The 13598-nt window shown below is 43.5% G+C and overlaps 5 protein-coding genes across 5 annotated transcripts; 1 reads left to right on the forward strand and 4 right to left on the reverse strand.

Moving 5' to 3' along the window:
- Positions 1-3829: 3829 nt before the first annotated feature.
- On the forward strand, positions 3830-4249 carry O0I10_012057 (uncharacterized protein; the record flags this gene model as incomplete). Its single annotated transcript, XM_058492004.1, has 3 exons — positions 3830-3927; positions 4027-4055; positions 4137-4249. 3 exons carry the CDS (start codon positions 3830-3832, stop codon positions 4247-4249), a joined length of 240 nt encoding a protein of 79 aa, XP_058337245.1.
- Positions 4250-4616: 367 nt separating this feature from the next.
- On the reverse strand, positions 4617-6424 carry O0I10_012058 (phosphoserine phosphatase SerB; the record flags this gene model as incomplete). The annotated part of the gene is made up of 6 exons (XM_058492005.1): positions 4617-4712; positions 4774-4992; positions 5073-5140; positions 5202-5391; positions 5452-6274; positions 6360-6424. The coding sequence occupies 6 exons, from the start codon at positions 6422-6424 to the stop codon at positions 4617-4619; spliced, it is 1461 nt and encodes a 486-aa protein (XP_058337246.1).
- Positions 6425-6911: 487 nt separating this feature from the next.
- On the reverse strand, positions 6912-7295 carry O0I10_012059 (uncharacterized protein; the record flags this gene model as incomplete). Its single annotated transcript, XM_058492006.1, has 1 exon — positions 6912-7295. The coding sequence occupies one exon, from the start codon at positions 7293-7295 to the stop codon at positions 6912-6914; it is 384 nt and encodes a 127-aa protein (XP_058337247.1).
- A 388-nt stretch (positions 7296-7683) lies between these two features.
- O0I10_012060 (uncharacterized protein) lies at positions 7684-9144 on the reverse strand (the record flags this gene model as incomplete). The annotated part of the gene is made up of 4 exons (XM_058492007.1): positions 7684-8132; positions 8198-8427; positions 8483-8798; positions 8904-9144. 4 exons carry the CDS (start codon positions 9142-9144, stop codon positions 7684-7686), a joined length of 1236 nt encoding a protein of 411 aa, XP_058337248.1.
- A 1892-nt stretch (positions 9145-11036) lies between these two features.
- On the reverse strand, positions 11037-12487 carry O0I10_012061 (uncharacterized protein; the record flags this gene model as incomplete). Its single annotated transcript, XM_058492008.1, has 3 exons — positions 11037-11207; positions 11267-11958; positions 12022-12487. 3 exons carry the CDS (start codon positions 12485-12487, stop codon positions 11037-11039), a joined length of 1329 nt encoding a protein of 442 aa, XP_058337249.1.
- Between the last annotated feature and the right edge of the window lie 1111 nt (positions 12488-13598).

Below are 13598 nucleotides of genomic sequence, written 5' to 3' on the forward strand. Positions count from 1 at the left end.
GTGGGGTTTTTATTAGAGCAATGTGCTCGGCTTGGCCAACTGCACCGTGGGTGCCAGTTTCACGATCAAGCTTGCCAATCCCAGATTTCGCAATGTCGCCACCAGCCAAACTGGATCCGGGGCTCAACCTCTTCGACGACGACGACCAAAAAATATTTTTTGGGCTGTTTGCGACATTGATCGTGAAACTTTCACACAAGGTGCTGTTGGCCAAGCCGAGCCCATTGCTCTATTCAAAACCCCACGTTTGATTGTAAAGTTTGGAGATACAGGCACCTTTATGTTTGTAAGCGTGATGCTATATGAGAAGTGGTCTTTGTTCATTGCCAAGTAGCTGGACCCTGGCAGAGCAAAAGATGCAGAGGGTCGTGTTGTGTAACACAGCTACGTTTGCATGAATGAAAGGGTCAATGTATAACTACTTTATGGATCATCTAGGAACAGGCATGTAGTGCTAGCTAACGGCCACTTTTATCCAATCATCATTGTTGCGAGATCCACTGCATGGGAACGATACCCCTGCTCTAGACATTCATTTCCATGATTAAAGTAGGTTGATCCGAGCTGATTTGACTGAGCTGCGGTCAAAGACAGATTACATCACTCTGGACATAAAGCACGCTCGATGTAGCTCAACCGATGTAATCTTGTGTGAGCGTAACTCAACCAAATCAGCTCGGATCAACCTACTTGAATCATGGAAATGAATGTCTGGAGCAGGAGAATCGTCCACCTACAATAGAATGCACAAAAATTGGGAATGCACAAAAGTGGCTATTAGCTGCCAATGTATGACATAAAAGTGAGGGTTGCGTACCTTTCATGCATTGTCCCTGAAGTCCTGACTTTTTAGCTGAGTTACCCAAAGAGGTCCTTCTGCGTCTTTTGCTCTATTATAGCCATACTACTTTACATTAAACAAAGACCACTTCTCATATAGCACCACGCTTACAAACATAAAGGTGCCTGTATCTCCGAACTTTACAATGAAACGTGGGGTTTTTATTAGGGCCATGTGCTCGGCTTGGCCAACTGCACCTTGTGTGAAAGTTTCACGATCAAGCTTGCCAATCCCAGATTTCGCAATGTCGCTACCAGCCAAACTGGATCCGGGGCTCAACCTCTTCGACGACGACGACCAAAAAATATTTTTTGGGCTGTTTGCGACATTGATCGTGAAACTTTACACAAGGTGCTGTTGGCCAAGCCGAGCCCATTGCTCTATTGAAAACCCCACGTTTCATTGTAAAGTTTGGAGATACAGCCACCTTTATGTTTGTAAGCGTGATGCTATATGAAGAGTGGTCTTTGTTCATTGTCAAGTAGGTGGACCCTGGCAGAGCAAAAGATGCAGAGGGACTTCTTTGTGTAACACAGCTCACTGGGTGGTACTGGAAAGGATCAATGCATGATAATACATACTATGATAATAGTTCATAAACTGCCAGTTAACAGCCCGTTCCTCCAATTCGTCTTTGTTGCCAATTTCACTGCATGGGAACGATTGTCCTGCTCCAGCCCAACATTTCCATCGTTCAACTTTCTTGATCCGAGCTGATTTGGCTGAGCTACACTGAAACAGCAAACATGTTAATTCTTGAAAGACAGACCCTGCGAATGTCTCCGTCTTTCAAACTTGTGGACGCTCCCATTCCAAATTTTCAAATGAAGCGTGAGGTCTTTATTAGAAAATATTGATCAGCATGTTCGAGAGCACCCTGCTGACCAATTTTCAAGTTGGAGGTGGACAACTTCGGGGCGGAGGACCATCCGCTCTTTTGTTCCGGATCGATCCCGTCATCCATCATTTGGATCACCCCGCATTTTAAATCTTCACAATGAAGTCTGCGAATGTTACTTGAATGAAGTTGATCAGCATGCCCAAGAGCACCTTGTGTGAAAGTTTCATGTTCGAGATGGGCAATCTCAATATCAAGGATTGGTGTACAGTGTTCATGCATTTATACAAGAGGGGTCCGACCTATTTAATTTCCACCTCTTCCACAGCCAGCCTCTTCCCTCTTCCTCCCATTCTCAACTGTTGCCCCATTCAAGTACATCTACCGCCTGCAAACGATTGTCCTGCTTCAATCCACCATGTCAATCCTGCAATTGCCTTGATCCGATTGCCTTTGACTGAATGGCAAGTGCATGGTGTGTACTCAACCTTCTTGTCACTCTTCTACAACACACGAATCTCTTGACACAACACCTTCTCTTTTGCACGCTCAACTGCCACAACCAAACGTTACAGCATTCATTCTAGCAGTTGCTACTCGCTCCATTGTCTCAAGCAGCGTTCACAACGTTGTCATTCTATTACAACACACGCTCTTACACGTTCCTCTGCCACAACCAACCGTAACAGCAATTGCCATTAGCAAGGTCTTTACATTGTCTCAAGTTACCTACAGCAACCTGCATTGTAGCCTTTATTACGTGAACATCAGATAGCCATTGTATAAAAGCAACTTTATTTACGTGCAACAACTCGCTTGGCTATATACGGATTCCAATGGACGGGGTACCATACCAGCTATCAAGAACACCGCAATACAAGCACTCTTCACCTGGTTGAGGTGTGATAGACAATGACCAAGAAAGAGATAGACCAACGGCCGGATGGAAAAGGAAGCAGATCAGCAGCAATCACAGAGGTTCCCTTTTTTATTGGACTTGAAATGGTTATGGATGGATGGATGCAATCAAGTGCAGTGATGAGAAACTATGGAATGTTGCTTTGGCTACTTGGCACGTCGTCAGCAAGAACGATGGATCACATCACGTGGATACGGCTGAAAATGAGGATGGATTGGATGGCATGGATGAGAGGGCTTATACCTTTGACGAAAGGCAGCTTCCACCATGGATGGCATTGGATATTGGAATCAAGGCACGCACAGCAACTAGTTTGCAATCATGGATGAAGATGTTTGTGACGGCAACAACAAAGAATACAATGACACAATTATCGCTGTTTCCTCTACATAGTCACCCGTATCTTATTCAGCTTGTAATGCTTTCCCTTTATCATATTGATAAACATTCACATTACCATATGCTATTCTTCGACTCTCATTGAATGGAAAATTTGGATGAATATAATACTTAGGAGGGTACCGTACTATCAGCTCATGTGCAAGATGTGGATCACTTGGTTGGTTTCTGGATTGAAGAAGGTGGGGAATAGAAATTGAAGGTCGGGTAGTGAGGTTGGGATCATTTACATCATCCTATGCAGATCCATTCGCTAAAGCTTCCTACATAGTCCACATGTTGCCAATAGAGGAATGAATGGCTGTGACTATGTGAACAATTGCTCGAGGATTATAGTAAAGGCCGTTATTAAACTCTTCGTTCTACCCATTTCGTATCATGTCGACAGCTATTGAGTAGCAGCATGTGGTTGTGCCGTCTCCTTAATTTCGCTCGGATATTTAGCCATGTAAATACGTTAAACCACCTCCACGTGAAACATCTTTAAAGCATTACACACTCGCCACAGCATGTCACGCGACATGGTCTCTCACAGCTGTAAACAAGACGTCATGATGCATCACGATGAGAGCAAATGAAAGCTCTCTATCCTTGTTTGAGATGGTTCGAGCTTAAATGCAAGTCATGTCTCAGGTTGCTTAACAATGAATCAGTGATAATATGCCCCGTTGATAGAAACCTGTCGAAGCGCACCTGCATCATCAACCACTCAGCTGGTTTGCATGAAAAAAGGGCGCCAAGAGAAAAATCAGACAATTTAACCCAGCATCTCGGCTTGGCTCTCCCTTCTTTACTCTTTCTTTCTTCTTTCAATCACAAACAATCAAACATCATGGTTGGCGACTGCTGTCTCATTATCCTCATCCTTTTGCTCCCTCCTCTCGGTGTCTTTTTGATGAAGGGATGCAACTCTGATTTCTGGATCAACGTGTAAGTCGCCTTTCCCTCTACCAACTCCTCCACGTTCACATCATCGTCGTCGTTCTTGCTGCGTTATGTACCATCTCACACTATATGCATCACGAATAGTTGCTTGACCATTCTTGGTTATTTGCCTGGTGAGTATAGAGCTTCAAGTCTTTTGACTTGGAAGTTTTTCGTCTAAAAAGGATCTTTTGCTAAACGGATACGGATAATAGGTCACCTGCACGCCTTTTACGTGCTTGTCAAGGACCGAGAACAAAGACAACAACAGCAACAGATCCCTCCTCCCCCACCTGGCTACGGTGCCGTTCCTACTCAACCACAATAACCATTTTGAACTTGTGAAAGCGTTCTTTGTTCATATTGTACCCTTTATTATCTTATATATCCAAGTCCTCCGGTTCACGGAAATACATTTCTTACCACCAACTACCAACTCGGTGGCTTACACGAAAAGAGCAACGTTGTGAAACGCATGACAAGTTACACGACACATGCAGAGTGGGACAAAGAGAAGAAGGAAAAAATACCAGATTCATTTGATGGGGATGAAAAGGGTTCGTCTATGGATATGTATAAAGGGGGTGGTACATGCTTGGTTGTAGCTCTTAAGGTGTGGGTGTATGGTGGATGATGGTTGTTGGTAAATGAGTATTGCGATTGACTGATAAGAAAGAAGAGGGGTGGTGGGATCTTCAGTAATCTGAGCTCAGCTGTTCCAGGTCCTGTTCCGAGAAGCCCAACAAAGTGAGCACGTATTTGAGACTTTTCTGGTTGATACGCGAAGGTGCCTACAAAGATGATGGTGGATCCATTAGCGCATGATCCCTCATATCCCTCCATTCTTTTTACCTGTTGCTGGACACGAGGCTTGGCGTTAAAAGCAATACCAAGACCAGCCTTGTTCAACATCCATAAATCATTGGCACCATCACCAACAGCAATGACTTGTTTTGGGGTCACGCCTTCTGCTTGAGCAAGCACATCCAATAATTCAGCTTTCCTGATACCATCAACAACAGGTCCAACGGTCTCGCCAGTCAATGTTTTTCCATCCCAAGACACTTTGAGCTACACAACAACAACAACAGCCATCGATGCCGTTTTAGCGCGTGGAAGATCGACCAACAAAATAAGCGCATGATCTTTACCTGATTAGCAAATGCATAATCCAATCCAAGCTCGGCTTTGACATAGAGTGCCAATGGCATGAAACCACCTGTAATAATCCCCATCTTGTTCAGAATCCCAATACAGCACGACGAGAGCGATTTACTTACCACTGATGACAGCTAATTTGAATCCGAGCTTCTTAAGGGCACGGCATAAGAAATGGGCACCTTCAGTGAAAGTCAAACTCTCCTTGACCTTTTCGATAACATCCACACTTGTGCCATTGAGCAGAGCAACACGACGACGCAACGATTCTTTAAAGTCGATTTCACCATTCATAGCTGCTTCAGTGATAGCCTAAAGGGATGATGTAAGTTAAAGCCCATATACCTTATTGATCGAGTGATGATCACTTACCGCGACTTCATTCACCACGCCGGCGTGTCGAGCAATTTCATCGATAACTTCTTGACGAATGAGAGTTGAATCCATATCAAAGACAACGAGTCGTTTGTTCTTGCGGAAGACATCATCACGTTGAAGGGCGATATCAGTGCCATGGCTGGATGAAAGTTCAAAGAGATCGGTGCGTAATTTGGACATGTCAAGCGTTTGAGGAACGGAAAGGCGAAAGTCGGCACATGATAGCATACCACCATCCTTGTTGAGAGGCGAGAGTTTCTCCACTGAAATACGATACTTTAAGCAGAATTGTGCCCAATCACGTAAAAACGCAGGCTGAAGACCATTTTGATTCAACAAACTTGCTGCATACTTGAAACGACCCACATAAGGTGCTTCTTCGAGGGAGGGTGGAACTCCTTGTGGATCACGTTCGCCCAAACGACCTTCTTCTTGTGAGTGGCGTACAGGAGGTTCGGTTGCTTCAGTATCAGGCACATTATAGGTCAACGTAGCATCCCACTTTTCGGCTGCTGCAGCAAGGCTCTTGAAAATGGCATCGCTATCCGATCGAAGCGTAATGAGCACACCAAATGTGACATGGTGGTAAAGGCGAGACAACATGCAGTCGTTAATGTCGCAGGGGTGGTTGGCAAGGCAATCAAGAACGGCACCCACAATATCGGTGCCATGGGGACCTGCCATGGTGACGAGCACCTGTTTGTCCTTGCTGGCCAAGGGAGCAGTGGTGGTGGCGTTCGTGTTATTGGATGCCATAGTTTGATAAGAGATAAAAAGATGATCAAAGAGATCTATCCGCTGGTGACAAATATTGACGCTGAGTTGTCAATAAAGTGAATCACATGATGATAATCAATGGACTACAATCGTTCTATGTCCCTTCATGAACTCCTCTTGTAGACATGCCCTTGTACAATACAGATCCATGATAACCCATACATAATACCTGAGAAGTGCACGTGATCATGATAAAAGAAGAAGGAGAAGAGTACAAATCTTGACTAGATATTTCACTAAATGGAGAAGGTGATGCATGGTCGATGGATTGTGTAGCTTGTGTTCCAGATCAAAAAAATTACTGATGGGAATGGTTCTCACGAAAATGTTGGATAAGGTAATGGTGCATGAATAGCTGGTGGTATGGTTACACTAGTGCTCAGGAGGTCACATTTGAAAGGAAACCCGCCAAGGTGGATGGATGATGCTGATGATAATGTTGTTGTGGAGGAAGATGTGTATTGTGGTTTTAGCTTTATGATAAAAAGAGAGCAATGAAAAAGGGGATCGTAAGGGAAAGGTTGTTTTTGGTATGATATTGTTGTTAAATGAGTATACATGCACAATGGTGGCGATTTTTACAACTATGCGGGCTAATTACATGGGGAAGATACAGCATATGAAAAGAATAAGGGCTATGATTTGGACAAGAGGGAAGATGATTTTCCATCCTGTTATTATACAGGTGAGATCGCAGCCGGTATATCTTGACTTGATGTTGATGAACGGCCCATTCTTGTCGGGGTCCATGTGGTCAAGCGTTTAAAGACACCTGACATGTTGTTGCTTTGCTGTTCTTCAACACAAGAGTGGGCTTCCCAAGGCTTGCACAACCGTTTCTTGCCATCATGGAAGAGCAGATCAGCATGATCTTCTTCGCTATCATGAAGTACCTCTGGATCATAGATACATTCAAAGCTACACTCAAGATTGTCTTGTTCAAATTTATGAATGACAGGGGGTTCCTTGCTGATCCTGACAGACAATGATTTCTTTCGCTTGGATGATGCTTTGGTCTTTGTATTTGTATCCAGAGATAGTCTACGAAGTTGGCTGATCATGGTTGTCATCTTTGTTTTGAAAAGAAAGATAAAGGATGAAAAGAAAGAGATCGTTCACACGAACACAACAAACCCCTTTTCTTTCTCTTCAGTGCTCACACACCTTGTGCCCAAGAACCAATGGTGTTGCACCATTCCACTTTGAACACAGTTAGCTGCTGCTGCCTCCCGCGGAGCTAGTCTCCATCTGGCTGGTGTGTGCAGTAATCCAGCTTGGCGAATCATCCAACAAAGAAAATCCGTGTCACCCAATAATATCCATATCCCAAAATGTATCATACATCATAATGAAGGTTATTGTATCATTCTCTTTCACTCTATAAGACTTGTATTGGTGGATGGTATTATCTACAGATGTTGTATGTGGTGGAAAAGGAAAGGGGTTGGATCACAACTTATATAAGCGACGAATAGGTTCTGTTGTTCGCTTGATTCTTGCTAGGATCTTTAGACGCCATAGTGCATACATATAAGCGCCTAATCCCGATGAAAGAGCGACACCGGAAAATGCATAAAAAGCGATTGGATCATCTTCGAAATAGTTCTTCAAGTTCATGCCAAAGAGTGCACCATATACGCTCACGATACTTGCTGAAAGAGTAATGATAGTCAATCGAATGTCGAACCACATAAGAGAGTTGCGAGATACGTCAAGAATAATTTGCACGATTTCTTCGGTCGATCTCATATTGGATATCAATGATGACGCTGTGCTGGCAATTTCCTCTGTTTGCTTCAAATAGGATTCCAATAATAACTCCACTTCTTCGTGATCCGATGAATCTCTAGGTTTTCCAGCCTTCTTTGCAGTGAGATACATTGCTGCCAAGTCCTCATCTACAAGGTAATAAACGTAGATTAATATCCTTTCTTTCTCTTTACTCCCTTGCGATATGCATTACCATTATCCAAGACATCTTCGATTGCATCATGGATGGACAAGGCGTCTTTTTCAAATTTGGAGAGCTTCTTTGAATACTGCAAGAGATCACGTAGATGGCTTTGTTTGACTGATTGCTCCACGTCTGCAATCTCTTCCAAATCCCCCAACAGCTTGTTGACAGGTGTCTCGAGGACTTCCAATTGTGATTGTAAAGAGGAAACCACTGATACCAGTATCGCTTCCAATGCTCTATAAGAGCCACAATATTAAGATCGTGTAACTCATGCGACTGTCATTTACTAACCGGAATTCAAATGGCAATTCATGGTTGGTGCGTAAACGTTCTTGCAAGTCATATATGAAGATGCTTTGATTGTAGCTATCGGACGATCCAAATGTATCGAATAGAATGACGAGGTCGCTTTTGACAAGGGCTTTGAGATGTGCAATGTTGACAAGGATCGCTTCGGGTCGTACTAAGATGGATGGCTTTTGATAGGCCGAGTGTGTATCGATGCCACGCAAGTCGCGTGGTAACAAGGAATGTCGTTGGCAAATATCCGATTTACCAAACTCGCCCGCCGTGATTCTGACAGCGCCTGTGGCATCAAACTCTGTACCTTTGTATATGAAAGTAGATGTATATACGGGGGGAGTAACACAAATAAACCCGGTTACAACTCTGTCAACAGAAACCATATAGAAATAGCATCATAATAGCTTACAGCGTAGCTTCAGGTCACCCTTCTTGACAGCAACAGCATGGGTGGTGGCGAGTCGTGTATGTTCTTTGACGTATCTTGGTTGTTGACGATGCAGACGACTGAATGACATTGGCCATTGTGGAGTGGTGGTTGTGGTTGTGGTTGTGGTAGTTGTAGTGACTCGTCGACGTGCGATTCTTGTGAAGGCTACACATGGTCGGCAAGGGACATTCCTCAAACACTGGAATGCGATCGGGATCATGCCAGGAAATGGAGCGGTTGAAGAAAGGACAGTGAAAGGGCGACGTTGTTGTATTGGGTGGCACAAGGAAAGACAAGGTTCTTTTGTTGTACTTTTCAGGCAAGAAGAAATTCAACCGACCAACAACAATGCAGCCTCCATCCACTCACTTTTGAATTGGCGGCATTTGACAGCGACACACGTTGAACATACAAAGAGCATCATAGCATATGACCTTGCACATTGACATGGCACAAGACTTGTCTCGGAGGCAATGAGAATGCTTGCTGCCCCCCGCCACCAAACATCGATGATACTCCCAATCGTTATTAGTATGAGACAACTAGTGAGACACCCATTGCATTCTTCTTCATAAATATGATTTTGGCTCTTAAAATCTATCCTCCATTCATATAAAATGATCATCTTGGTTCAGAAAGAGAGCTCTTATTGGCAGCTTCATGGGTCAGCTATGCTGCGTTTGAAGCTGAAATGGAAAAGGTGATTGTGCATGATCGGTTGCCGACAAGCAGTGTCCTTTTTTCATAAGCAGCATTTTTAAATGCATGGCCGTCCTTGCGTATCCCCTGAGATGGTTGTACGTTGTTCATTCTCAGCTATATGCACGTCTTCCAGAAAGCGCAACACCATCTCAGACCGCTAAATCGATAACATTTAGTGAGTCAGCTGTATGATTGAAATGGGGCGCAATGATATTGTATGCTTCTTCAGCCCACTGAACATTGCAAGTTCAAGAGGATCGAATTGATGTTATCGATCCCTATGCGTAGGCTGTATACGTTTCGGTCATTGATGAACAAAAAAACAGCATCATCATGCACATGATAAATGCACGTCAAAGCAGCCCCATGCATCACCATCATTGCTCACGTGTGTATTATATACGTTGTGCCAATAGTAGCTGGATTATTGGACCTTTCTCATGCACGTTTTCGATTACATGGAAGTCCTTGGTTTCCTTGTTGACATGTGCTGTTGCCAGTAATTTGCATGTGCATCGCCACAAAAGGTGTTACAAGCCCTATATGGAGTGTGAATGGCTGTGGTATTATACATGTGTATGTGTTTACCAGCTAACTCTGAGTATATAGATCTACCGTAATGTGTGTCGAAAGTAGTGGAAGCAATGGATGATAATCATGTACCCTCCTTTCCAAAGCTCAGTACAAAGGTTGATGGCCCTGAATCCTTTAATGACATGCATTGACCAATGAATGCAAAAAATAGCTCCGCCATGGATACGTTGGATAGGTAGTCGTTTCTCTTATCAAGTTTTGTGATACGTGATGGCGTCAGATTTAGCGAGCATGCTTTGGTATATATCGGATGATCGGCAATCACCGATTTAGGCTAAACCATCCTCCAACAGGTTTGATCCTACCCTCGTTTAATATCGCTAGTCTAATTTGTGGCTGCTAGTTCTATCGTTGTAAATAGAGTGTTTATGTACTTTTGAAAGGAAATTCTTTCCTCATGGGGGTGACGAATATGCATGCTATACGTGAATAGGTTAAACTGCTGGATCAATGCAATCATTATGCTTATCATGTCATTGTGCTACGTATACAGCAATGGTTGTCCAAATGTAAGATGATTAAGAAATCCATGTTTACCAATTGTTCGTCTAAAGAGAAAATAAAGAACCAGTTGTAGATATGAAGAGGTAAAAGTACAACGGGAAAAAAGGAATCGCAACGAGATGCTATATATGAAGGGGGTAGTGTGAGAGAGTATATATATATAATGTGTGTGTGCGTGGATGGATTGGTGGAGGAAGAGAATATAGCGGATGGAATACCAGTTCCAAGGTATTGGATGATGAGAGGAGGAAGGAAAATAACATGTGGAGGAGATCATGGCGGATGAGGGATGGTGTAAAGTAAATAAATTATCTAGTTGATTGTGGACATCATTGTCTTTTTGAAGCCTCGAATCTTTTCACATTCTCCCTTGAGGTTGTCAGCCCGTGACGTATGCCATTCACCAGATGCATGAAATTTACGAGCATAGCGCAAGCAAACTTCCTCTCGATAATTAATGTACAATTTACGGTTGTATTGGCGCTATAACGTTTATGGATCAGTAACATGTAAAAAAAAAGGTTTGCATAAAGTAGACTTACCTCTTTGCGTCGTGCATCCTCAGGATAGCGATGGGTCTGATGGATTAAAAAGTCGTTTGGAAGTACCCAGTACTCAATACCAGACAAAAAGATTTCATAGAGACAAGCTGCTTTGTTGGCACCGTAACCCACAAAACGTTCCTCACACCAAGGAGAGCCTTCCTTTTTGTAGATGATGTATGGCTCATAGGAGAAATCATAGCGTGTCACCTTGTAGAGGTCGTCCGTTTCATACCATTTGGTGTAATTAGTGGATCCATGACCTTTGAACCATCCTTTGTGGAACATGCCGATCTTATCTTCTTGCACCAAATCCATAAGCTCGTCCTTTTTGGTTGGGAACGTACGCCAATCATTGCCATCATCCAAATTATCAAACTCAAATGCAGGTACCACTAGTGCTGTACGTCCTTCACGTAACCGGTCCATGATCTCAGGGTTACCACGGATGGATTTGCGCAAGTCGGTGCATAGGTGAAAGTCCACGTCCAACATCATAATGTAATCCGTGCGAGCAAACAACTTTGCAACATTGCGCCACATGTTGAATTGGCGATCATATTGGTCCACAATCAAATGCAAGTCGACATACTTTTGCATATCCGGGTTGGATGAATGAAGTTCCTGTAACTCGGTGATCACCTCATCCTTGGTCTCATCATCCATGACATGCACCGTAGCAGAGATGGGTCCTAGATAATAGCATCATCTAAGTCCTCCTTTCTCTTCTCCTCATGCAATAGTCATCCCATTACCTTTGTAATTGCTTGCAAGTCGAGAAAGCACAAGAAAACGATTTCGAGTAACCAGGGTCGACATGGTGATATCTTCTTTATCAAAGGTCTCCTTTGCTCGGAAAAAGTAAGGCGTCATGTTGCTAGGTCCCATAGCTTCTGAAAAGACCTTGCTCATAATCAAATTCTCGGGTAGTACTTGAACAGCGCCGTGGGCATTTGACCAAGCAACGCTATGGTCACCGAGTTGTTGTTGTTGTTCCTGCTGCTGGTGCTGTTGTTCGTTCGAATGAGTTGAGAGGGATTCTTGTTGATCCGATTCAGCATGGGCGTCTCTAGCTTTCGGCAAGAGGCCTCCAAAGTCATGACTGGTACCACTGTAAGTCGCGACGAGATAGCTGGCGGTGTAGATGACCGAGAGAATGGCGTAGGTGATGAGTAGGTACTTGAAGAGCTTGGTTACAGCTTGTCTAAGCTCCGGTCTCATATTGGAAGATGGATAAAAGCGGGGAGAAGAGGGGGAACAAGGGACACTGGAAGATCGGATGTGAAGACACTGAAAAGGAGTGTGAATAAAGAAAAGAGAGAGCAAGAGTGAGAGGAGTGAGCAACCTTTTACGTGCCCGGCGACGAAAAAAAACGAGTGTATGCGAGAGAGAGTAGAAGATGAAAAAAAAGCACAGTGTGGGTTTATTTTTGTTCCCGCCATGTTACATTTGGAACCAAAAGCGCGCTAACGATGGTGCTTCACTCTTAATGACAACAAATGATATTAAGCGTCCTTCTATATGCATATAGACCAAGTATAAATGAGAACCCCCCACCCCGTTAGTATACGTTGCTATGCCTTGTCTCGATCCATAGCAACACATGCAATATCATAGCAACACCTCATTTCATCTTTCCGACAGGTACAAACATTAAGAGCGCACAAGGTACATCAATAAATGAAATTCATTGGTTGCTCTTCCCCGCCATATGCTTATTCGGGTAGATGAACATGTTTATTGCAAAAGCTTGGGTCCACGCGATACAATCGTATCCACCAAAAGAATTATTATCGTTCCCATCAGCAGCTTTTGCGTATTTTCGGGAATCAAGTAGCTCTGAGTTGCATCTATTGCTGAGCTGATGGGGTTCATCCATGTCGTACATGAAGCTGCACCTTGTTCTCTTTTGCAGAAATATCCGACGACAGACCACATCATACTTCAAAGTGGCGCAATGCTACGGTGTTGTTCACAGCAACATTTATACCATTACGTTTATCATACAGCATGCAGGCATTGAAGGGATTGAGGATGATGCATGATAGCTATCCATTGTTGTATATATTTGGCTTAGGTCGTGTACTAGTAGTAGTGTGTCATCAACTACAACATCTTTGATAATACAAATTTATACATTGTATGATACAAGTGGTGGTATTGTGGAATAAACATACATCCGTGCATTGTGCATTGTGCATATGCACATGTACATGTTATAAGAAAAATAGCTCAGTGCAATTGTAAAAGAGGGACGATTGAAAACAAAATGTGCTTCTGCCGTGCTCTGATGGTGCAACGTAACTCGAATACCAGAGTCGGCTTGGAGGG

The sequence above is a fragment of the Lichtheimia ornata genome (assembly GCF_029851405.1).
Source record: "Lichtheimia ornata isolate CBS 291.66 chromosome Unknown scaffold00109, whole genome shotgun sequence".
Taxonomy (NCBI): Eukaryota; Fungi; Mucoromycota; class Mucoromycetes; order Mucorales; family Lichtheimiaceae; genus Lichtheimia; species Lichtheimia ornata.